Source organism: Ranitomeya variabilis, chromosome 4, assembly GCF_051348905.1.
Source record: "Ranitomeya variabilis isolate aRanVar5 chromosome 4, aRanVar5.hap1, whole genome shotgun sequence".
NCBI classification, from domain to species: Eukaryota; Metazoa; Chordata; class Amphibia; order Anura; family Dendrobatidae; genus Ranitomeya; species Ranitomeya variabilis.
Genome location: NC_135235.1, coordinates 149,386,416 through 149,413,761, shown reverse-complemented (window position 1 = coordinate 149,413,761; position 27,346 = coordinate 149,386,416). Strand labels below are relative to the sequence as shown.

At 42.0% G+C, this 27,346-nt stretch overlaps 1 protein-coding gene across 2 annotated transcripts in view; it reads right to left on the bottom strand.

The window, feature by feature from the left end:
* Positions 1-27,346, bottom strand: part of LDB3 (LIM domain binding 3) — a 291,111-nt gene that overhangs the window by 165,458 nt on the left and 98,307 nt on the right. For both annotated transcript variants that reach the window (XM_077259320.1, XM_077259319.1), the window contains exon 3: positions 20,587-20,738. In XM_077259320.1, the coding sequence (XP_077115435.1) occupies positions 20,587-20,738 (152 nt within the window). The remainder of the gene's footprint in view (positions 1-20,586; positions 20,739-27,346) is intronic.

The window sequence follows — 27,346 nt, the reverse complement described above, 5'->3', positions numbered from 1 at the left end:
AAATGCACTAAAAATTGCATCAAATAAAGGAGAAAACATATTAAAAAAGTAGCAAAAATGCAAGAATCGTAGCAGATAGACATTGCGTATTTTGATGCAGACACCTGCAGAAGAAATGCCACATTTACGCTATGTGTGAATACAGCTAAAACTGTGCTTTTTTCAAGCAGAAGATGCTTCAGGAATCCTTCCCTTTTTTTGGTGTTTTGTATCCTTTAAGCATCTTTTTTTGGTCCTTTTCTGAGTGTTTTTTCCCCCACAATTTATTTTGGCATTTATTGTGCTTTTTTCTGGTGGTTTTTAGACGTTTTTGTATATCCAAAAATAAATGAAGAATAGACTAACATTTTTTTTTTGCAATAGGTATGCTGAAAAATGTGCTAAAACCCCCCCAAAAGTCCAATTTTATTTTCAACCTTCCCCGTGACTCACATTGAAAACTATTGAGCGTCTTCCTAATGGAAAAAACCTGAATGCTTCTTTTAAAGGGAACATGTCACCAGAAAAAAGCACTATTAATTTGCAGATATGGGGTTAACCTGCAGACTAATAGCATTACTAACCTGCCCGGCACTGCACTTAGTCAAACGCTATGGGGAGAAAATGAACCTTAAGGCCAGGGTTAGACAAGCGTATGGCATCGGATGCGAGAGCATCGGATGAGATATGCTAATGACCCTCAGCTCCTGCTCTGCTGTTATCGGGGGCCGAGTGTCATGCGTCTGTGCTCCGAGCCTCTCGCACAGAGAGAATCCGGGCACAGCTGCGGAGGAGGCAGAGAAATGACTTTCTCCATCTCCTCCATTGCCGGGGTCAGCGTACATTGCACCGCACTCGAATGATATCCGAATGATGTGCGCTGTGTCACTCGCACCTATAGACTTAAATGGGTGTGAGTGAACAGAGACTCGGCCGAGTGTCGGTGACAATCGCAGCATGCGGCGATTTCACTCGCATGTACAATACGGCCGAGGAAAAAAACGGTGATGGGTGCTGCCCCATAGATGACTACTGGTCCGAGTGCTATGCGATGTTTTATCGCATAGCACTCGTCCGTATTCCTCGCACTTGTGACCCTGGCCTAACTCCATATTAGCCTGCAGATTAACTCCATAGCTGTAGGTTAATAGCATTTTTCTGGTGACAGATTCCCATTAAATGCTTGGTGTCTTTTGAAAGCCTGAAGCATTTATAAGGGTACGTCTCCACGGTCCGTTTCGCCGGCGGGATCGCCGCTCGGCGCTAAGCCCCGCCCCCTTAATGGGACGCGATGGTGCCGGATGTGTACAGTACACATCCGGGATCATCGCACCCCTCGCCATAGGGCCCTGTGATATGCCTTGCGGGGACGCTGCGTCCCCGCAAGGTGTACGGACATGCTGCGTTCTGAAAAGACGCGCAGCATGTCCGGAGTCGCAGGGCCGCCGCGTGCGGGTTTCCACGCATAGTGGAGACGGGATTTCATAAAATCCCCTCCACTATGCTGGAACATCTGGACGCTGCTTGTTTGACGCTGCAGCGTCAAACAAGCAGCGTTTACTGACCGTGGAAACATACCTTTAGAAGCTCAAAAGCCTGATAATTTGAGCAGCAAGTCGTTTAGACATAGCAATCAATATGTTCAATCTATGGAGCATTTTTAGTGTGTTTTGTGTTTGCTGCATTTTTCATTCCAAAAATGGTAGAAAAAGATGCAGTGTGAACATACACTAATGCTACGTTCCTACAATAAACAAAAGTGAGTTTTTGATGTTTTTTTCTGCACCATTTCTGCACGTATTGTGTAAATTCGAGTACTTACGGTTTTTCATTGCATTTGTGTGCGTCTTTTTAACATGCATTTTATTGATTTTTTGACAGCACTAAAATGCTGGGATGCTCGTTACTCGAACCTACCTATTCCTAATGCCTGGATACTCATTTCATGTAACAAGTATAATGGGAGTCAATGGGAAATCAGAGCATTTTTCCGGCAGACTCTACGGAGATATGGGGGGCAGTGAAAATGTTAAAATGTATGAAAAATGTCTGAATGGAATGAAAACGGCATGGGGAAGACCCGGAAGCATGTCTGACTCCCAGATCAGTGCTGAGAACAATGGTGTCACACGTTTACTCCACTTTAAGGAATGACAATAAAACATTCAAAATCGATGAGAAATTGGAGTTTACAGTAAAAAAAGTTAAGAAACATTATTTCCTTTATAATGACTTGTGTATTAAGCAAAATTTAAAAAGGATGTAAAAATATATAATAATTTAACCCCTTTCCGACATTGGGCAAAATAATACGCACACGTCGGATCCCTTCCTTTGATGTGGGCTCTGGCGCTAAGCCCACATCTTTCCCAGCACATGTCAGCTGTTTTGAACAGCTGACATGTGCCTCTAACAGCCACGGGTGGAATCGCGATCCACCCGTAGCTGTTAACCTGTTAAATGCCGCTTTCAATCTCTGACAGTGGCATTCAACTCGCGCTTCCGGGAAGAGCACCAGAAATACAGCCCGGTCACCAATGGGTTGGCATGACAACCAGAGGTCTCCAGCAGATCTCTATGGTTGTCACTTGTCAGAACCAGATTGCAATGTGCGCCGCCCGGTGGTTGGCGCTCAAAGAAGTGAGCATTTCTGCTAAATAAAGGCAATCTGATCATTGCCTGAATGTAGCAGAGCCAATCGGACAACTGCAGCTTCTAGTCTCCTATGGAGACAATTGAAGCATGCAAAATTAAAAAAAAAAAATGTTTTTAAAAATATTAAAAAAATAAAAAATATAAAAGTTCAAATCACCCCCTTATTCAAAATAAAACAATAATGAAAGAAATCAAACATACACATATTTGGTATCGCTGCTTTCCGAATCGCCCAGTCTATCAATATAAAAAAATAATTAAGCTGATCGCTAAACGGCAAATGAGAGAAAAGTAAAAAGGCCAGAATTAAGGTTTTTTTTGGTCACCGCTACATTGCAATAAAATGGAATAACAGGCGATCAAAAGCTCGTATCTATACCAATATGATATCAATAAAAACATCAGCTTGACGTGCAAAAAAGAAAGCCCTCACTCAGCCCCAACTTATGAAAAAGGGAGATGCTACAGGTCTCAGAAAATGGCGTCATTTTTTTTTCTGCCAAAGTTGTATTTTTTTTCACCACTTAAATAAAAAAGAACCTAGACATGTTTGGTGTCTATGAACTCCTAATGAGTTTTAGCATTTAGTGAACATGGTAAAAACAAAAACAAAAACAAAAAACAACTATGGATTTGCACTTTTTTTTGCATTTCTACAGCACTTGGAATTTTTTTTCCATACAACTTGTCAACCAAAAAACAGGCCTCACATGGCAATATTAGCTGAAAAATAAAAAAGTTATGACTCTGGGAAGAAGGGGAGCAAAAAGCGAAAATGCAAAAACAGAAAATGGCCTGGGGGTTAAGAGGTTAAGTAAACCAAAATTGAAAGCTTTGTAAAAAAATTGGAAATTTCAGTGCAATTTATGAAGGAAGCTAGAGCTGCCAAAAATTTGATGGAAAAAGGACTCATATACACTCTGTATTACACGCAAGCCTCCTACACATTCTGTTCAAATTGTCATGAAGTGGTACTCCTAGACTCATAAAAACTATGCACTAATTGCAAAGGCTGACAAAAATTAGAAGGGTCATCCATGGACCATTGAATGCACCAACTGTAGTACATCATTCAAATGTTGTGAACAAAGTGTAGTTGTAGTACTTCACTCATAAAAGTTCTGCAGTTCATGCAATGCCTGACAAAATTTACAAGCGGTGTCATCCATACACCCTTCAAGACATCAACTGTAGTGCCTCATTCAAATATTGTGAGCAAAGTGTAGTTGTAATCTTACACTCATAAAAGCTCTGCCCATGCAGTAAAACCAGCCAAAAATTACAAGCAGGGTTATCTATACACCATTGAAGGCACCAACTGTAGTTCCTCATTCAAATATTGTGAACAAAGTGTGGTTGTGGTACTCCTTGCCTGATAAAAGCTCTGCACACAGTGCAAAGCCTGCCAAAAATTACAAACAGGGTCACCCATACACCCTTGAAGGCACCAACTGTAGTGCCGCATTCAAATATTGTGAACAAAGTGTAGTTGTGGTACTCCTACATTCATAAAGCCATACAAAATTATAAGAAGGGTCATCCAGTCATCCATAGACCCTTGAAGGCAACAACTGGCAGGCCTCATTCAAATATTTTGAAAGTGTAGTTTATGTACTCCTACACTCATAAAGGATTTGCACAAAGTGCAAAGCCATGAAAACAAAAATGATAAGGAAAGTAATACAGTCACTCATAAACCCTTGAAGGCAACAACTGGCTGGCCTCATTTAATTATTTAAGATTAAGAACACTTTATGTGCTGCTGTCATCTGATGGTGTGGAAAAGTCAGGGCTAATCCAGACTTTGATAATTTTTATCAGAGTGAGCATGTCAGCATTTTCTGTTCACAGCCAAAAGCAACTCTCTGTTAGGACCCCTCAGCGGCACAAAAAACCTGCTCATAGAAGATGCTAGCAGCAGGGCAGCACAACACCTCCAAGGCACAGAGGGACAGCTCATGCCAGGGGTCTAGCTTTGAGACCCAATATTCGAAGGTTGCAGAGGAATTAGGGAGTACACAGGTTTTGTCTGCCAGGTATTGTTTGACCATCTTTAAAAACCTCCTCTTCCCTCCTTGTCAAAAATACCCTGTCATCAGGGCATGGATGCTGGGAGGGTATAATGAAATTGGCCTAGATCTTTGACCGTGTACCTATGCCTCTGCTGTACCTGGTGTGTGTCTCTCTCACCTCTCCTCTTTGTTTGGGCAAGCAAGCTTGCCTCCTGCCACTAGCATTGTCTGATGGGATTTTTTTCAACATTTTTTCACATTGGCCTTCTGGTATAGCACAATTTTAGTAGATCTCTCTGCCCCAGAAAAAAGAGATGCAAAGTTCTCCTTATAGTGTGGGTCTAGCAGGGTGAACAACCAGTACTATTTTTTGTCTAAGTTGAATGTAAAAAGAGGGTCATGGGAAAGGCAGCAGTACATAAAGTTTGCCAAGCTCCCTACAGCCAACACATCCCTGTTTCCACCATGATGATTGCTCTCGATTCCTGAAGAGTGCCTGAAATTCTATGGATGACTGATTGAATCCAGAAAAGATTTTTGAATGCTTTTTAACAGTTTTTATATATTTGTAGTTTTACAGTATATACCACCGTAATGTAACACTAACTATGTTAAACTTTATGGATGACTAATTCAAGCCATAACAAAAATGTGTATATGTTTTTTGGATTTTTATTTACCACTATAATGTAACACTAACCCCCCTGTAAAACTGTATGGATGAGTAAATGAATCCATAAAACATGTAGAACTTTTTTTGGAGTTATTTATACCACCATAATGTAACACTAAACACGTTAAACTGTATAGATGACAATATAGTCAATTTTTTCACCCCCAAAAAATAAAATGTGGTCATGTGAAGCAGCTATATTTTTAGCAACGGACTGCAAAGCACTAAGCCCTGTCAAGAGTCTCTATTCTGCCACTCTCCCTGCTCCTGCCATTGTCCCCAGGCTGAATGCAGAATGTATTCAATACAAATAACAAGGCACAGGATTATCCCTTAGAAAGAATGTTAGTATGATGGTTCAGCATCAGCACCAGTTTCAATACTAGAGGACTCTGATTAGTTAAAATGTGCACACACAGGGCTGGATAACTGCTCTCTCCCTCCAATCAGAACTGTCCCTGAGCGGTGCATTACGTCAGTGAGCCAAGCGTGGCGCGCCGGTCCTCTTATAACCTCTGATGAGGTCAATTGGCCAGCGAATCACTGTAATGCCAAAATGGTTTCATCATTACCATGACTGGCAGGCAATCCGTGCATGCTTATTGGCCGTGTAACAGGCGCCAAACATGCGGGTCGGGGATTTGAGCTTCAAATCTGAGCACCAGCCAATGCTCGTTGAGTGTTGAGCTTATCCAAGAACCCAGATACTCGAGTGATATCCGAGTATCAGAGTATCACTGAGCACGTTCGCACACATCTCTATTTGTGAATAAGAACCACGTATATTCTAACCTGTGGTCTTTAATGATAGTCCTATTGTGTAGTTCTTCTCAAGACGCCTTTTGTAGCCACAAATACCAAGAAATTGTTAAGAGCAAAAACTAACATTTTTCTGTTTATCTCTATTTTTCTATTTAAGTGGTGTTAAGTGGTGTTAAGTGAAGTCTACACATTGTCTGCACTCAATAAACCTGTTTTCCAGCTTGACATCTTCAGCGACTTTGTTCTATATTTTCAGTTGATGTGTTGGTTTTGATTCCTATGTCTTGCAAGATTGTTTCCTGGATAGCCTATTTTCTTAGTATGAAAGGTTGAACATAGTTACATAAGTTGAAAAAAGTCACAGGTCCATCAATTTCAACAGGAACCGATTTCATCAAAACGACTTTATCCAGGGAAAAACACATTATCCAACTCAGAAGCTGTGATAAATATCTGAAATATCTCAAGGCCAAAAGCATGAATGGACACCAGTAAGAAACAATCCATAATTAATGTGCTTGGGATATGCAACTGAGGCCGCCTTGAAGGGAAATTAGGATGTAGTCATCTCAATGGTGATAAGCAAAACATTTGCTGTCACACCCAGTCAGGGTTAAAACTTAGAAGTTTCTAATTAAGATAACAGAAAGCATTATGGATACATGAGATTTACAATTTATATGATGTGGATTAACAAAACTATTGGAAAAACTCTGCTTAATCTCTTCAGGACCCCACAAAAATAAAAACAATCTATAATCAGCTCCCACAGTTGCACAATTCCAGTGATGTTGGCTCTGCTATTCCCAGTGAGTCACATGACATTGTTATGTCACGTGACTTCTGCAGCCTATCTGAGGACATCCTCTCTGGTAAAATAATATGTATCCCACGGGGAATAGCAGTGCCGACATTGCTGGAACAGTGTTGCAGTGTGATGTGATTATACATTGCTTTTCTTTTTCTACTTGTTTACAGTAGAGAAAGGGAAAGAAAGCCATAAAAGAGTGGAGAAATTCTACAGATACTGTGTGTTGTACAACAGCAGTGGTGAAGAAGATCAGTGCAGTCTATGAAGAAAAGGGAATAATACAAATGCAATTGACAGGAGAAGAGACCATAGAGAGATGAGAGCTGGCAGTAGTGACTGATCACAGGAGCTGCTGCAATTCAAATATACATACAGAAGCAAGCCAACAATATTGCTGAAAGAAACAAAAATCTAAATTCTGTGTTTGCCAGTCAAATTATGAGTGTCCGTAACTATAGTACTGAGTTTTTGCACACCATTATCATTCTATAATATTTCTAAACACTCTTTTTTGATGATTACTTTGTATCTCCGTTCATACTGCACCCACACACACAAATGATACACCATTTGAAAGGCACACTTGCCCCTTCAGCAAGAAAATAGCCAAGCAAACTACACATCCATGAAGTGATCACAAAATACAGTTTAAACATTAGTTTTCATGAACCAGCAGTAAGGAAAAATGACCTGCAGGTGGCACCACACTACCCCAAAGCACACTACCACAAAGCTGCTTACAGATATCACAAACAAATCCTAACATTTGCCTTGGGGGCTTTCCAGCTTGCCAAACTCCTTGTCCAGCTGATTTCAGGCATATTGGAGGATAGCACACTTTACTGCAGGTGAGACACATATGCAAACACATTTGCAAACATGCATTGCCTATTCAATTGCACACTTGCTCCATTTATACTCCACTGACACACACAAATGATACACCATTTCAAAGGTCAAATTACCTGCAGGTGGCATTTGCCTTGGGGTCTTTCCAGCTTGCTGAAGTGCTTGCCCAGCCTATTTCAGGCAAATTCGAGGATTGCACACTTCACTGCAGGTGAGTCACATATCCAAACACATTTGTAAACATACACTGCTTTTTCAGTGATTACTTCACCCCACACACACAAATGGTGAGTGACATATGCAAACACATTTGTAAAAATGCACTGCTTTTTCGGTGATTACTTCGCCCCCACACACAAATAATACACCATTTGAAAGGTAAACTTGCCCCCTTCAGCAAGAAAAGACACAAACAATCCACACATTCATGATTTTTTCAATAAATACAGCTTAAACATTCATTTTCAGAAACCTGCAGAAAAAAACAATAATCTGCAGGTGGCACCACATCCTCTAGACATTTTTTTTAGCTTCAACTTATTAAACCAATTCATTGTATTACCAAGCTACATATATACCTCTCTGTGTGTTCATCATCTCATTAAATATATTAACATTTGACCAGCTTGATTTTCCTGAAATTGCCGGCTACCCCGACAACCAATGTGTGAAAATTTTGCACAGGCCAACTAGTATTACTGTATTTTGACATTTATATATGTCACATCAATGTAGCGGATGGCTGCCTCTGCTGTTTTTGGACATGTAAATAAAATATTTTGTTCAATCTTTTTTAAGGTAATGGGAATAACTGTGTTAAAAAATACACAAAAAATTTTACATTTTTTTTATAAATGTAACGGTAACTGCACAAAAGAATTTCCCAATACAGATAAACTAGTAAGGTAAAAGGAGCTAGAACTTAAACAATATAGATAACATAAAAAATCCATAGGCAATAAAATGAGCACAAATAAAAGAGTATATTCTGCCAATAAATATTTTATTCCATATTACACATATTACACAAATATAGAATATAAAATCATTAAATAGTGAGTAACGTTACTGTGACTGGCTACCTTACAAAGAGTGCATGTCTCACACTATTGTTTTTACGCACACCAAATTCGATAACGTACACGCCCCACCAATACTGCAGCCTGATGTAAATTAAAATCCAGACGTTTAACTTTGATTTTTATCTGCATGTCGGTACTAATTTTTCTGCATAAATAATAATCTTTATTTTTATAAAGCGCTAACATATTACGCAGCGCTTTACAGTTCTGCAGCCATTTTATAACTCAAATTTGCCTTTCACATCAATATTGCGGCCTGTTACTGCTGCTGTCTATGACATGTACCTACAGTTGTGCTCAAAAGTTTACATACCCCAGCAGAATTTTTAGTTTCTTGGCCTTTGTTCAGAGAATATGAATGATAACAACAAAACTTTTTCTTCACTCATGGTTAGTGATTGGGTGAAGCCATTTTTATTGCCAAACTACCGTGTTTTCTCTTTTTAAATCATAACGACAACACAAAATATCCAAATGACCCTTATCAAAAGTTCACATACCCTGGTGATTTTGGCCAGATACCATGCAGAGAAGTTGACAGAAATGGGTTTGAATGGCTGCAAAAGGTAACATTCTTACCTGTGACCTGTTTGCTTGTAATCAGTGTGTGTGTGCATAAAAGCTGAGTGAGTTTCTGGGATCCAGACAGACTCTGGCATCTTTCATCCAGCCACTAACATTTCTGGATTGAGATTCAAGGTGGAAAGCAAAAGAACTGTCAATGGATCTACGGGAAAAAGTAGTTGAACTGTTTAAAACAGGAAAGGGATACAAAAAGATATCCAAGGAATTAATAATGCCAGTCAGCAGCGTTCAAACTGTAATTAACAAATGGAAAATCAGGGGCTTTGTAAAAACATAACCATGGTCAGGTAGACCAACAAAAATGTCATCCACAACTGCAAGGAAAATTATTCGGGATGCAAAGAAAAACCCATAAATAGCAGCTGAAATACAGGACTGTCTGAAAACTAGTAGTGTGGCTGTTTCAAGATGCACAATAAGGAGGCACTTAAAGAAAAATTGGCTGCATGGTCGAGTTGCCAGAAGAATGCCATTACTGCGCAAATGCCTCAAAGTATCTCGCCTACGATATGCAAAACAGCACAGAGACAAGCCCCAAAACTTCTGGAACAAGGTAATTTGGAGTGATGAGACCAAAATTGGACTTTTTGTCCACAACCATAAATAAAACATTTGGATAGAGGTTAATGTCATGAATCCCCAATGGCTAGGGATAGCACAGGATAAGCAAAGTAATAATAAATATCGGACGAGCTCTAGGGTGATGGAACCTGGGCTGACCGCTGCCCTACGCCTGACAAACGCAACTAGAGATAGCCAGGGAGCGTGCCTACGTTGGTTCTAGACGCCACGCACCAGCCTAAGAGCTAACTAGTACTGCAGAGAAAACAAAGACCTCACTTGCCTCCAGAGGAATTAACCCCAAAGGTATAGTTGCCCCCCACATGTATTGACGGTGAAATGAGAGGAAGGCACACACATAGAGATGATGTATATAGTTTTAGCAAATAGAGGCCCGCTGAAAACTAGAAAGCAGAATGACACAAAAGGGGACTGAGCGGTCAGCAAAAAACCCTAATCAAAAAAACCATCCTGAGATTACAAGAACCCATGTGCCAACTCATGGCACATGGGGAGAACCTCAGTCCACTAGAGCAACCAGCTAACAAAGAGACATTCTAAGCAAGCTGGACAAAAAACCAAACAACTGAAAATCAGCACTTAGCTTATCCTGAGAGATCTGGGAGCAGTTAGGCAGGAACCAAACAGAGCACATCTGAACACATTGATAGCCGGCAAGGGAAATGACAGAAAGGCCAGGTAAAATAGGAAACACCCAGCCTCTGATGGACAGATGGAAACCAAAGGCCGCAACCCACCAAAGTCACCCAGTACCAGCAGTAACCACCAGAGGGAGCCCGCAAACAGAATCCACAACAGTACCCCCCCCTTGAGGAGGGGTCACCGAACCCTCACGAGAACCCCCAGGGCGATCAGGGTGAGCTCTATGGAAGGCGCGGACCAAATCAGTCGCATGAACATCGGAGGCGACCACCCAGGAATTGTCCTCCTGACCATAACCCTTCCACTTAACCAAATACTGGAGTTTGCGTCTGGAAACACGAGAATCCAAGATCTTTTCAACAACATACTCCAATTCTCCCTCCACCAGCACCGGAGCAGGAGGCTCGACCGAAGGAACAACAGGCACCTCATACCTCCGCAACAACGACCGATGGAACACATTATGAATAGCGAACGATGCTGGGAGATCCAAACGGAAAGATACAGCGTTAAGAATCTCCGAGATCCTATAAGGACCGATGAACCGAGGCTTGAACTTAGGAGAAGAGACCTTCATAGGGACAAAACGAGAAGACAACCACACCAAGTCCCCAACAAAAAGTCGGGGACCCACGCGGCGACGGCGATTAGCAAACTGCTGAGTCTTCTCCTGAGATAACTTCAAATTGTCCACCACCTGATTCCAAATGTGATGTAGCCTGTCCACCACCACGTCCACTCCAGGACAATCCCGAAGACTCCACCTGACCAGAGGAAAAACGAGGATGAAACCCCGAATTACAAAAAAAAGGAGAGACCAACGTGGCCGAACTAGCCCGATTATTAAGAGCAAATTCGGCCAGTGGCAAAAAAGCAACCCAGTCATCCTGATCAGCAGAAACAAAACACCTCAAATAAGTTTCCAAGGTCTGATTAGTTTGCTCCGTCTGGCCATTCGTCTGAGGATGGAATGCAGACGAGAAAGACAAATCAATGCCCATCTTGGCACAAAACGTCCGCCAAAATCTAGACACAAACTGGGATCCCCTGTCAGAAACGATATTCTCCGGAATCCCATGCAAACGAACCACGTTCTGAAAAAACAAAGGAACCAACTCAGAGGAGGAGGGCAACTTAGGCAAGGGCACCAAATGAACCATCTTAGAAAAGCGGTCACACACAACCCAGATAACGGACATTTTCTGTGAAACCGGGAGATCAGAAATAAAATCCATGGAAATGTGCGTCCAAGGCCTCTTCGGGATGGGCAAGGATAACAACAACCCACTAGCCCGTGAACAGCAAGGCTTAGCTCGAGCACACACTTCACAAGACTGCACAAAGGTACGCACATCCCTAGACAAGGAAGGCCACCAAAAAGACCTGGCCACCAAGTCTCTTGTACCAAATATTCCAGGATGACCAGCCAACACAGAAGAATGGACCTCGGAGATGACTCTACTGGTCCAATCATCCAGAACAAACAGTCTTTCTGGTGGACATCGATCCGGTTTATCCACCTGAAACTCCTGCAATGCGCGTTGCAAGTCTGGGGATACGGCGGACAATATTACCCCATCCCTAAGGATACCAGCCGGCCCAGTGTCTCCAGGAGAGTCAGGCACAAAACTCCTGGAAAGAGCATCTGCCTTCACATTCTTTGAACCTGGCAGGTATGAAACCACGAAATTGAAACGAGAAAAAAATAACGACCAACGAGCCTGTCTAGGATTCAAACGCCTGGCAGACTCAAGGTAAATGAGATTCTTGTGATCAGTCAAGACCACCACGCGATGTTTAGCACCCTCAAGCCAATGACGCCACTCCTCAAATGCCCACTTCATGGCCAAAAGCTCCCGATTACCCACATCATAATTGCGCTCGGCGGGCGAGAATTTTCTAGAGAAGAAAGCACATGGCTTCATCACCGAGCCATTAGAACTTCTCTGTGACAAAACCGCCCTCGCTCCAATCTCGGAAGCATCAACCTCCACCTGAAAAGGAAGTGAAACATCTGGTTGACACAACACAGGAGCAGAAGAAAACCGGCGCTTAAGTTCCCGAAAGGCCTCCACGGCCGCAGGAGACCAATCAGCAACATCAGCACCCTTTTTAGTCAAATCAGTCAAAGGTTTAACAATACTGGAAAAATTAGCAATGAACCGACGATAAAAATTAGCAAACCCCAAGAACTTCTGAAGGCTCTTAACAGATGTAGGTTGTGTCCAGTCACAAATAGCCTGAACCTTAACTGGATCCATCTCAATAGTAGAAGGAGAAAAAATGTACCCCAAAAAATAAATCTTCTGGACTCCGAAGAGACACTTTGAGCCCTTCACAAACAGAGAATTGGCCCGCAAAACCTGAAACACCTTCCTGACCTGTAGAACATGAGACTCCCAGTCATCAGAAAACACCAAAATATCATCCAAATACACAATCATAAACTTATCCAGATATTCACGGAAAATATTGTGCATAAAGGACTGAAAGACTGACGGAGCATTGGAGAGTCCAAAAGGCATTACCAAATACTCAAAATGGCCCTCAGGCGTATTAAATGCGGTTTTCCACTCATCACCCTGTTTTATCCGCACCAGATTATACGCACCACGAAGATCTATTTTAGTGAACCACCTAGCCCCCTTAATGCGAGCAAACAAATCAGTAAATAATGGCAATGGATACTGGTATTTGACTGTAATCTTATTCAGAAGGCGATAATCTATACAAGGCCTCAGGGAACCATCTTTTTTTGCCACGAAAAAAAAACCTGCTCCCAGAGGGGACGAAGATGGACGAATATGTCCCTTTTCCAAGGACTCCTTAATATAATTCCGCATAGCAGTATGCTCTGGCAGTGACAGATTAAATAAACGACCCTTAGGGAACTTACTGCCAGGAATCAATTCTATAGCACAGTCACACTCTCTATGAGGAGGGAGCGAATTGAGCTTAGGCTCCTCAAAAACATCCCTATAATCTGACAAAAACGCAGGGATCTCCGAAGGAGTAGATGAAGCGATAGAAATCGGAGGTGCATCATCATGAACCCCCTGACATCCCCAGCTTAGCACAGACATTGTTTTCCAGTCCAGGACAGGATTATGAGTTTGTAACCATGGCAGACCAAGCACTAGTACATCATGTAAATTATACAGTACAAGGAAGCGAATCACCTCCTGATGAACGGGAGTCATGCGCATGGTCACTTGTGTCCAATACTGCGGTTTGTTCATAGCCAATGGTGTAGAATCAATTCCTTTCAGAGGAATAGGAACTTCCAGAGGCTCTAGACTAAAACCGCAGCGTTTAGCAAATGACCAATCCATAAGACTCAGGGCAGCGCCTGAATCCACATAGGCATCGACGGAAATGGAAGACAGTGAAAAAATCAGAGTCACAGACAAAATGAATTTAGACTGCAGAGTATCAATGGCAAAAGATTTATCAACCCTTTTTGTGCGTTTAGAGCATGCTGATATAACATGAGCTGAATCACCACAATAAAAACACAAACCATTTTTCCGCCTATAATTTTGCCGTTCACTTCTGGACTGAATTCTATCACATTGCATAGTCTCAGGTGCCTGTTCAGAAGACACCGCCAACTGGTGCACGGGTTTGCGCTCCCGTAAACGCCGATCAATCTGAATGGCCATAGCCATAGACTCATTCAGACCTGTAGGCGCAGGGAACCCCACCATAATATCCTTAATGGCCTCAGAAAGACCATTTCTGAAGTTTGCAGCCAGGGCGCACTCATTCCACTGAGTAAGCACCGACCATTTCCGAAATTTCTGACAATATATTTCCGCTTCATCATGCCCCTGAGAGAGGGCTAATAAAGCCTTTTCAGCCTGAATCTCTAGGTTAGGTTCCTCATAGAGCAATCCCAATGCCAGAAAAAACGCATCCACACTGAGCAATGCAGGATCCCCTGGTGCCAATGCAAATGCCCAATTCTGAGGGTCGCCCCGTAGGAACGATATAACAATCTTGACCTGTTGAGCAGGGTCTCCAGAGGAGCGAGATTTCAAAGAGAGAAACAATTTACAATTGTTCCTGAAATTCAGGAAGGTAGATCTATCTCCAGAAAAAAACTCTGGAATAGGAATTCTAGGTTCAGACATGGGAGTGTGAACAACGAAATCCTGTATGTTTTGAACCTTTGCCGCGAGATTACTCAGGCTGGAAGCCAAACTCTGGACATCCATGATAAACAGCTAAGATCAGAGCCATTCAAGGGTTAAGAGGAGGTAAGAAGCAGCTAGACAGCAATTAAGGGCTAGGCAGCAAAACTCTGAAGGGAAAAAAAAAAAAAATTTTCCTTGAACACTTCTTTTTCTCCTGCTTCAGCCCAAACAATTAACACTTTGTGGGCCGGCTATACTGTCATGAATCCCCAATGGCTAGGGATAGCACAGGATAAGCAAAGTAATAATAAATATCGGACGAGCTCTAGGGTGATGGAACCTGGGCTGACCGCTGCCCTACGCCTGACAAACGCAACTAGAGATAGCCAGGGAGCGTGCCTACGTTGGTTCTAGACGCCACGCACCAGCCTAAGAGCTAACTAGTACTGCAGAGAAAACAAAGACCTCACTTGCCTCCAGAGGAATTAACCCCAAAGGTATAGTTGCCCCCCACATGTATTGACGGTGAAATGAGAGGAAGGCACACACATAGAGATGATGTATATAGTTTTAGCAAATAGAGGCCCGCTGAAAACTAGAAAGCAGAATGACACAAAAGGGGACTGAGCGGTCAGCAAAAAACCCTAATCAAAAAAACCATCCTGAGATTACAAGAACCCATGTGCCAACTCATGGCACATGGGGAGAACCTCAGTCCACTAGAGCAACCAGCTAACAAAGAGACATTCTAAGCAAGCTGGACAAAAAACCAAACAACTGAAAATCAGCACTTAGCTTATCCTGAGAGATCTGGGAGCAGGTAGGCAGGAACCAAACAGAGCACATCTGAACACATTGATAGCCGGCAAGGGAAATGACAGAAAGGCCAGGTAAAATAGGAAACACCCAGCCTCTGATGGACAGATGGAAACCAAAGGCCGCAACCCACCAAAGTCACCCAGTACCAGCAGTAACCACCAGAGGGAGCCCGCAAACAGAATCCACAACAGGTTAACAAGGCATATGATGAAAGGAACACCATTCCTACTGTAAAGGACGGAAGTGGTTTGCTGATGTTTTGGGGATGTGTGAGCTACAAAGGCTCAGGAAGCTTGCTCAAAGTTGAAGGAAAGATGAATGAAGCATGTTATCAGCAAATACTGTAGGCAAATTTGCACTCATCAGCCGGGTGCGCATGGGACGTGTTTGGATGTTCCAACATGACAATGATCCAAAACACAAGGCCAAGTTGACCTGTCATTGGCTACAGCAGAACAAAGTGAAGGATCAGGAGGGGCCATCTCAGTCTCCTGACCTCAATATCATTGAGCCACTCTTGGGAGATCTCAAGCGCACAGTTCATGCTAGACAGCCCATGAATTTACAGGAACTGGAGGCTTTTTGCTAAGAAGAGTGGGCAGCTTTACCATCTGAGAAAATAAAGAACCTCATCCACAACTACCACAAAAGACTTCAAACTGTCATTGATGTTAGAGGGGGCAATACACGGTATTAAGAAATGGGGTATGTAAGCTTTTGATCAGGGTCATTTGGATGTTTTGGGTTGTCATTATGATTTAAAAAGAGAACACACAGCAGTTTGACAATAAATGGCTTCACCCAACCACTAACCATGAGTGGAAAAAAAGTTTTGGTGTTATCATTCATATTCTCTGAAAAAAAGGCCAAGAAAGCACAAATTCAGCTGGGGTATGTAAACTTTTGAGCACAACTGCAGTTCTTATCCAGTACTTTTGAGGAAGGATTGTGGTTGAAAAACAGTGACAACAGTTTTTTCCAGTGTTATATATACACGGTAAAACAAAAAAAAGGCAATGGAGGTGGTAATGTAAAATAAAAAAACTCAATACCACAGTAACTTGCAATAAGAATGTAAGAGTCTTAAGCAGCAGCACTACAACTGGCATCAGCCATCTGGGCTGTAGTGCAACCAAATGCAGATCATAATTGTCCTCCTTTGCTTCCAGAAAGCGTATGAGTGGGGAGGAAGGGGAAGACATTATGGAATATATAGTAGATCACTCGTCTCAGTCACAGCAGGATAATGTTATCTCTGATAGTGACTTCATAAGTTTGAGTTATTGTTTTGCACAGTCCTCCTCCACAATAATAATTTATCTTGTACAATGTGGACAGTTAATTTATTAAATGGCACCTCTATTTTATGCTTGTTAGTCCCATAAACCACAGCACTCTTGGGACTAAGAAAGATATTTTACAATGACTTCTTAGGGTATGTGTCCACGGTCAGGTTTGCTTCAGGCTTTGGTCAGGAGTTTATGCAGGTAAAATCCTGACCAAAAATGCACCTGAGGTCACTGGCAGGTCACCTGCGGTGTTCCTGCGTGTTTTGCTCATTGTAGCAACATGCTGCGTTCTGAAAAAACGCAACGCATGTGCGTTTTTGCGGGAAAAACGCATGCGTTTTTTAATGCACAGTGGAGACGGGATTTCATTAAATCCCCTCCACTATGCTGTAACATCTGGACGCTGCGTTTTTGACGCTGCGGCTCAACACTGCGTCAAAAACGCAGCGTTTCCTGAACGTGGACACATACCCTAATAGTTGATTTATTAGATGACATGAACAGTTAGTATGTGTTCTCAGATGAGATGCGGAGGAGACACAGGACATGATTCAGACACCTAGCTGTGTTGGTGGCTCTGTCAATCATCATAGAAAGGGTATGGTAGTGGCAAAGTGGTAGTGACACACTGAATCATGGCAAATCTAAAGTTGAGAATTTGGTGTGAGGGAAAGGAAATCAGTACATTCCCAACTCTGAGACAACTGTCAACCATGTCAGGGATGATGATGATGATTGTGTTGTGGACAGGACCTGGGAACCGATCAGTATGATGAAGCACGAAGTGGTGATGTCATTAGAGGAGGAATGTTGTGACGTTGCTGATAAAGAGATTAGTCAAAATCAAGCGAAAAGATCTTTGGGGGCAGATCTGCAACTTTTGTGGTCAGCTCTGGAGCTGGTGATACCACAAGAATGTCTGTGGAAGAGGCTCAACTGGCCCTGAAAGTTCTGGTTGTGGTGGCGGCAGCCAACTAAACTTTTCCAGTGTGCAAGCTATGCAGAAGAATAAAAAAAGCTGAGGACATCCCAGCTGCTAAAGCCTATGAACTATAACTCTCCATCAGTATATCAGCTGCTCAAGTGGGAAAAGCAATCTGTTCAACAATATGAGCAAGGCTCTAACAGTCCTGCTTCTCCTCCTCCTCTGCTCATCATTATTGGTATTTCCAATAGGTGGCACTAAAGTTCAAGTTCTCTTCCCCTACGAAAAGACGATCTGCATAAATATACCCTTTTTAAGAACATGGTCATTACGGTCAGTAGACTACAGGGCATTTCAACCATTTTACAGTATATTGCAAAGTAAAACAATATAATTCAACACAGCACATGATGGAGGGTCTGTACTAGAAACATAAAGCGGTGACTGATCATATCATGCAGCATGCAAACTGAAGCTTGAGAGCCTTCAAAGAGGATATTAAATTTGTCAGTAGGAACAACTCTGGTATCAACAATGTCATCACCTCATATTTATATTGAAAAATGGTCACCATTATACAAGGGATGGAGAAATCACAGTAACTTCTAGATTTTCATCATTGCCCTGGGGCTATTTAGAAACCTTTAATGGAAATCTTCAGAAGCTGGACAAGCATCTGCCTGCGATGGTTTAGTGAATCCTGTGCTGTATTGAGCAGGGGGCTGGACATGATGACCCTGGAGGTTTCTTCCAACTCTACCATTCTATGATTCTATGAAACCTTAGGGCCAATGTCACAAGCAGCATGACGTGCAGCAAAAGCAGCAGAAGCAAATAGATGCTGGGTGGGGTACATGATGTTGCGCTAGCTTTGATAACCAACCATTGCAGTAGGGGGTAAAATGCAAACCGATATAGACCTAAGGGTACTGTCACACAGTGGCATTTTTATCGCTACGACGGCACGATTCGTGACGTTCTAGCGATATCGTTACGATCTCGCAGTGTCTGACACGCTACTGCGATCAGGCACCCAGCTGAGAATCGTACGTCGTAGCAGATCGTTTGAAACTTTCTTTCGTCGCTGGATCTCCCGCTGTCATCGCTGGATCGTTGTGTGTGACAGCGATCCAGCGATGCGTTCGCTTGTAACCAGGGTAAACATCGGGTAACTAAGGGCCGCGCTTAGTAACCCGATGTTTACCGTGGTTACCAGCGTAAAAGTAAAAAAAAACAAACAGTACATACTCACCATCTGATGTCCGTCAGGTCCCTTGCCGTCTGCTTTCCGCTCTGACTGTCTGCCAGCCGGAAAGTGAGAGCAGATCACAGCGGTGACGTCGCCGCTGCGCTCTGCTCTCACTGTACGGCCGGATCTCAGTCAGAGCGGAAAGCAGACGGCAAGGGACCTGACGGACATCAGATGGTGAGTATGTACTGATTGTTTTTTTTTACTTTTACGCTGGTAACCACGGTAAACATCGGGTTACTAAGCACGGCCCTGCGCTTAATAACCCGATGTTTACCCTGGTTACCTGGGGACTTCGGCATCGCTCCAGCGCCGTGATTGCAACGTGTGACCGCAGTCTACGACGCTGGAGCGATAATCATACGACGCTGCGACGTCACGAATCGTGCCGTCGTAGCGATGTAAATGGTACTGTGTGACGGTACCCTAAGGCATACTGGCTTGCATGGCAGGCTGTATGCTCTATTGTTCATAGGCTGACATGTGTAGTGCTAATAATCATTATAATTTGTTTCCAGTGTCCCAAAGAGAGTCTATATTGGTGTCTTTCTAGGATAAGCTGTACTCAGAGCTTGGCAGAACTTTCACCAGACACCTGTTTACTGCAAGTCTGACCAGGAAACCCATCCATGCTCTCTGCAGAATCTCGCTGGATCGTTGTGTGTGACAGCGATCCAGCGATGCGCTCAGGAAAATGGCCGTGGGATTCCGCGCGTGCACAGAAGGAGATCGCGGCGGCCATTTTCCTGAAGCCCGGGCAGCAGAGCGCTCCATCTGCGCACGCGCGGCCACAGGAAAGATGGCCGCGCCCACCGGTAAACGGCGAATAGCGAAGCCCGCGCTGTTTTGAATCTCCTGGGCAGTGGATCTTCGCTTTGGACATGCGCACACCACTACGCCACCAACGTAATGATGAGCAGGTTTCTGGGGGAGAAACAGCGCTGTGACCACGCCCATCTGACCCGACCAGCGTGAGTGACAGCAGAAAACGGCGACTTTACAAAGGTATTTCGGCAGCTTAGGTAGGTTATAAAGGCACACAAAGACACTAATGTAACGCCCAGCTCTGCCCCTATTTAATGCTATTTTTAGCTCATCTTCAAAAAACGGGGTGATAGGTTCCCTTTAAACTGGCCCCGGTATGTTGTTAGTGATGCAATGCGGATTGCTAACATGGTTTTCTCAAAGAAAAGCTCCCAGTATTATGCTTAAAAAAACCCTGTTTCAATAGGGGATTCCGTCATATACCTTTTGTTTCAGTCATAGGGGAGGCTGTTTTTATCATTTCAGTCAGGTTGAATACAGTATTAGAAACCTCATAATATTATGATTATGAATGTCGTTTCTGGGCAATTGTAAGATTTGCAGTACTTGAAATTCGCATTCAATCAATTCGCCATGAATTAAATTATTTACAAAACCTTATGCAAAACTGAGAGATTTGGCTTTCGAAAGATTCGCTCATCTCTACTTACAACTGTCACCATATCATGTGTAAGATTGCGTGCAATTTTAGTTACATGATAACAGACTTACTTTTGTAGGGTGAGGTTGAGATTGTAGCTGGCAGACTTAATTTTATTCTGGGCCTCTAAATGTGTCATGCCATCTGTGCTTACGCCATCAATAGCCACCACCAGGTCCCCCTGGTTCACATTGGACTGTGCTGCTTTACTACCTGGGGTCACCTGGTAAAAAAAAAAAAGATAGAATCAAGCCATGTTAAATTAAATATACAGTCTACATTTAATAACAGACTGGAGATTACATGCAATACTGATAAGATAAACAGAAAAGTTGCTTCTAAAATCATATTTCTTAATAAGGCAACGGCTCCGCCATAAATGCCCTTATTAATATACTTATGAAAATAAAACTACTTACAAGGAATTTCAGCAATTTCTATTAACCTCTCAACATGATATCTAAAGATAGCTGATTATTTTCATTCTTAATGTGTTCTTTATCTTACATAATGATGAACTTTGGAGCTCAAAGTAATGAAAAGACAAAGTGACTGGTTCATTGTTGTTTTTGCTCCTTTTTGTTAGTCAAATTCTCATTGTGACTTTATTTGGTTTTTCAGCATTTAATTAGCTTTTTCTAAGGGTACCATCACACAGTGCAATTTTCATCGCTACGACGGCACGATCCGTGACGTCGCAGCGTCGTATAATTATCGCTCCAGCGTCGTAGACTGCGGTCACACTTTGCAATCACGGCGCTGGAGCGATGCCGAAGTCCCCGGGTAACCAGGGTAAACATCGGGTTACTAAGCGCAGGGCCGCGCTTAGTAACCCGATGTTTACCCTGGTTACCAGCGTAAACGTAAAAAAACCAAACAGTACATACTCACATTCCGGTGTCTGTCCTCCGGCGTTCTGCTTCTCTGCACTGTGTAAGCACAGCGGCCGGAAAGCAGAGCGGTGACGTCACCGCTGTGCTCGCTTTCCGGCCGGCAGGCGCTCACAGTGCAGAGAAGCTGAGACGCCGGAGGACAGACACCGGAATGTAAGTATGTACTGTTTGTTTTTTTTACGTTTACGCTGGTAACCAGGGTAAACATTGGGTTACTAAGCGCGGCCCTGCGCTTAGTTACCCGATGTTTACCCTGGTTACAAGCGAACACATCACTGGATCGGTGTCACACACAACGATCCAGCGATGTCAGCGGGTGATCAAGCGACAAAAGAAAGTTCCAAACGATCTGCTACGACGTACGATTCTCAGCAGGGTCCCTGATCGCTGCTGCGTGTCAGACACTGCGATATCGTAACGATATCGCTAGAACGTCACGAATCGTACCGTCGTAGCGATGAAAATTTCACTGTGTGACAGTACCCTTAGTTAACTTACTTGGTTTCCTCTGTTTTTTTTTTTAACATTATGAGTGTGGTTTGGTTATCCAAATGTTTTAGCCTACAGCCTAAACCAGATGTCGTTTTTTTTGCTCATGTGAAAAAGCGGACTGGTTTTAATAAGTGTTTTGGATCAGATTCTCATCAGTGTTTCGTCAGGGTGGCCATTTTTACCATTAGCGTTGTCATCAGTGATTTTGTTGCATGCAAAAAAAAATTGCACACCTTCTCCTATCCATTGTAATGTTAGAAAGGACATTACACAGACTTCATATGGATAGTATCCGTGAGCTGTCAATGATTTACACAGACCCGTAGACTTGCATGGGTAATTCGAACCATAAGTTGGACAAATTTGGACAAGTTGATTTTTTCTCGCACACAAGGTCTGCTAAAATGAGGTGGACATGTATCTGCAGATTTTCATAATGAAAGGGCTTCTGCTTTCTGCACAACACCTGGCATATAGTTTTTCTATGCATAAGTCAATAGCCATCTAGCAGTAACTTACTGAGGTTTGCAAACACTTGAGGCAAGGAAAAAATTTGCATCTCATTCAGATATCTGTTTTTCACTCTATATTTTATCCATATTTTTTGTGGATTGAACACATACCCATTATAATCTATGTGGCTATTCACACATTCATGTTATTTTTACGACCCAAGTGGTCCACAAAAAATCATGGAGACAAGTTCATTTTTGATCGAACTGACGTATCAAAATTACTCATTCAAGTCTGCAGGACAGTGAAAAATCCCTGACAGCATATATTGCAATTTGTGCGCAATCCACGTGTTGTTTGTTTTTATCTGCAATGAATTGGAGAAACTTTGTAATTTATTTATTTTCTTTCATACCCGAAAAAAACACTGATGAAAGACTAAAGCGGGGGTCACACTAGACCATAATACGGGCGAGTGCTATGCGATAAAAAATAACATAGCACTCGGACCAATGTTAATCTATGGGGCAGCTCCCATCATCCGTTGTTTTCTCGGCCGTATTATATGTGCGAGAGAAATCGCAGCATGCTGCGATTTGCACCGTATATCGGCCGAGAATCACCAATGAAAGTCTATGGGTGCGAGAAAAACTCGCACACCACACGGACCATCAGTGTGACTTGCGAGAATTACGCACCGGTGTCCTATAGAAAAGCCGGTAATTCAGTGCGGTGTACAGAAAAATCACACTGACAGCTTACAATAGAATAGATAAAATAAATGTTTACACACAGTATAGGTAGATATATATATATATATATATGGACATTGTTTTTGGTTTCCATGTTGAGCACCCCCGCTGATGCCTGCATTTTTTTATGCACATGTGACAAATGAACTTTGGTGGCAAAAGAAGATTTTGTGTTAGCACAGCTTGGTGCCGTCCGCACATCTCATCAGTTTGAATATATATATATATATATATATATATGTATCATTAAAACAAACATATATATATCTTTATATTTCATAGAGAGTTAGATAGCAGAATAGCTGATAATTCAATTGCTGGCTTTTGCTAAATCATTACCAAACACGACAGGATATGAGACATGGTTTGCATACAGTAAACCACTTCATATCCGTTAGATTTTTATATATCCCTCCCTAGTAATGTTAATAGTGTATGTGTGTAAAATTTTGGAGCTGTAGGTGGTGAGAGGGAAAGCCAGAGACTGAGGGCAGATATTACTAGCCTAGAGAGGGACCATGGTTATTTCCCCCCCGGCTAAAAACTTCTGCCCCCGGCCACCTCAGAAAAGGCGGATCTGTAAGTGCGCCTCTTCTGGCACCTAGCCTCTCTCTTCCCACTGTCCTGTAGCATTGGCATATTGGATAAGGGGTTAATGTCACCTTGCTATTGTAAGGTGACATTAAGCCTGGTTAATAATGGAGAGGTGTCAATAAGACACCTATCCATTATTAATCCAATAGTCTGAAAGGGTTAAAATTACACACACACATTAAGAATAAAGTCTTTTAATGAAATAAATAAACACACAGGTTTTAACATCTTTTTTGCACTCTCAATCCAAGCGAAGCCCTCGTTCTCCTGTAAAACATTCCAAAATAAAAAAGCAACAATACCCCATACCTGTCCGCCGTACAGTCATGTCCCACGCAGCAATCCATATCTGGGGCATTTACATTTACAATCGGGAGCGCTGCTAATGCGGCAGCTCCTGGCTGTAAACGACTGGGGAATGAATGAAATGCAGGGAGCAGAACTTTGGTGACTAGCGGTGCCGTCACCAAAGCTGTGCCCCCTGGCAGCATGAGCGCAAATGAACTCTTCAGCATGGGAAAATCAGCTAGAGAACTGGTGTATAAATCCTACAAAAAACTGCGGAGTATATACACCCACAAAATGTAAAATAGTATAACAAATTTTATTGAAACACATATAAACAGAAGTAACCACAAATATAAATAGACAAGGTGCACGTTATAGCACATGTATGGCGGAACAACCACACTGAAATGAGTAGCACCTGGGGCTCAGAAGTGATACATGCAGATGTCATAGGGACATATTCCTCATTTAGTAACTAGCGGTTATAACTATAAAGTGCATAGTGCTCTATATAGAGGGCTATTATGCCCAATAACATACTGCATCCTAAGTCATGAATCAGTTATCATAAATATCAGTATCCAAATATTGCTGTCTATCTTACCCAAATATCCTAAGGTGTCAGTGTGTGTCCGGTGGCCCCGGACACACACTGGGATGCAGTATGTTATTGGGCATAATAGCCCTCTATATAGAGCACTATGCACTTTATAGTTATAACCGCTAGTTACTAAATGAGGAATATGTCCCTATGACATCTGCATGTATCACTTCTGAGCCCCAGGTGCTACTCATTTCAGTGTGGTTGTTCCGCCATACATGTGCTATAACGTGCACCTTGTCTATTTATATTTGTGGTTACTTCTGTTTATATGTGTTTCAATAAAATTTGTTATACTATTTTACATTTTGTGGGTGTATATACTCCGCAGTTTTTTGTAGGATTTATATGTTAGGTGAGTTTGCCCTATTTGATTCTATGTCCATTACGGGGTGTTTCCCTGTTGTAATCTGATATGCATCAGTGGTATCTGTATTTAGAGAACTGGTGTATATCTGAAGCCTCAGTCACTCCAATTCTATTCCTCACCCAGCGCTGCCTTCTCCTGCTTGACTGACTCCACCTTTGACTGAAGTCACACAGTATGGAGACTGACAATCAGGGAAGAAATGACAGTGCTGGATAAGAGAATAGAGCTGGAGTGACAGAGGCTTTAGATCCACCATAGCCATTTGCAAATCAATTAAAATGCTGATTTCTCAGTCATGGAGGAACGGACTGGCCATGTAAAAGTATTGCTGGACTTGTCTTTGAATAAGCTGCAAGCGCATATAAATAGTTTGGGATGTGAAATCCTGCTGTAATGACAGATCCCCTTTAATTCTGCGTGGAGCATGTTTTGTTGACTGAAGCAGCTGCTGAGCTACAACAATCTTGCCTGTCTAACAACATTGAGCACTGATTAATAGGTATGGTGGTCAGCCCGAACATCATTCCTTCCAGGCAATTGCAGAAGAAAATTAGTAAAATTACAGTTGAAAATATGCTCAATGTAATTCATGAAACACTTTTTCTTGTGATAGTAACAATGTTCAAAAAGAGTTCTAGCGTAGAAAAGTTTAACAAAAAAAGCAAATGCAACCTATCCTATTGTTTGTAAACTTTATTACAATACAATACTAAAATATATTTATTTTATTATAATTTGCATTTTGTTCAATCATTTTTATAAAACAGAAGTAAAACAATAACGGGTTTCAGTAAGAACAATGGGTTTTGCAGTGAGAACATGCAGTAACATAGTTGAAAATAAGGTAGAATTTTGGAAAGGGGATGTGTAAAGACAGTAAGGGCGGGTTTTAATGGCACCCCCTGATGAGGCTTGATGTGAAACGCAAGTCAGGTATGTTTTCTTTGAAATGTAAAGTATGCTCTATGCCACTGTGCATTACTATCAATATGTGAGCTTTAATGTGATATCACTTTGTCCCTGTTTATCTGCATGTATCTTGGCTTGTACCTTTTGAGTATCTGTATTCAATACTGTGATTGAACACAATATAACTCTGTTTTGATTTGTAGTATTCACACAACGGAGTTATGTTATTATTACTTACTGTATTATTACCTACCTTTAGTATTTTATATGTCTGACTTTTGTATGTCTATTTTCATGCTTTTAATTATTTTGTTAACCAATAAATAGTATGTATTTTAGTGATTTTCAGCCTTGCAAATTTTTATATAGGTATTCTTGAATGTATTAGTGCATTTTGGCTCCTTGTACATAGCTCCTTATACTCATGTAGGTTTTTATATCTCTATGTACATTGTCTATTGACAGTGAGCTACTTATCAGAAGAGGGGGCGGAGTCGGACAACTTGGCAGGAGGCAGCTAGTCCCAGCAATGATAATGTCCTAGTAATAAAACCTTAATTTTAAGTAAGCAGCAGCACACAGCCTGATAAGTGACACATTGTTGAATTCGGTGTTTTAATCCCTACCTCATGCTGTTCTCAGTTTACATAGAAAAAACTGCTGTAGATTCCCAGTAACACCTGTTTAGACATGTCAACCACATCTTCACTGTTTGTGCACCGAACGATTGTTAATATGATGGTTCTATGCCAATAGAACATTATAAGATAATAGCAGTTTACACACAAGAATGTTCTGCCGATAATGATGATTTATATGACGACACTAAGATAATCACACCTGGTGAACAAACTTTTTGCTGTTTAGACCTTGCTTTTCATACAAGAGACCATTTAGACATGCCCATAGTGGGTGAACTGATTTCCTGATGCCGCCACATGGGCCTTTAAATGGATATCAATGTAGATTGCTTTGCGCATCATAGCACCTGTCTCTATATCAAAGAAAACATTATTTTTGGTAGAATTAAGGATACAATTCCATTTTATGATATATAAAGCATGGTCTCTACACACTTGATACGATGAAACAAAGTAACATTTCATTGAGTGAGTTAGGAATGAGTCCTTTCCTCCAGAAACGTACATTTCGGGATGTACTTATCTGAATGTTTGCTTCTACACTGTTTGCTGATTTTTATTGTTTTTTTTTAAAAAAGGTCATGATTACCTTCCTAACCGAAACAAATCTGAATACTGCACATACAGGGAAGAGTTCGCCACCATCTCCTAGGAGCCACCTTAAATTGCAATTAGTGAATAAACAATAGACAGCCATGCAGTGCGGAGAGGAGAGATGATGAGCGTCTCGAATGTAGCCAGCGCACAAACATGTCTGACTGGCCGTTAGTGTTCACAGGACAATGGGGTATTTATATCTCCTGTTTCTCACAGATCTCACAGGACCATTACTACATAA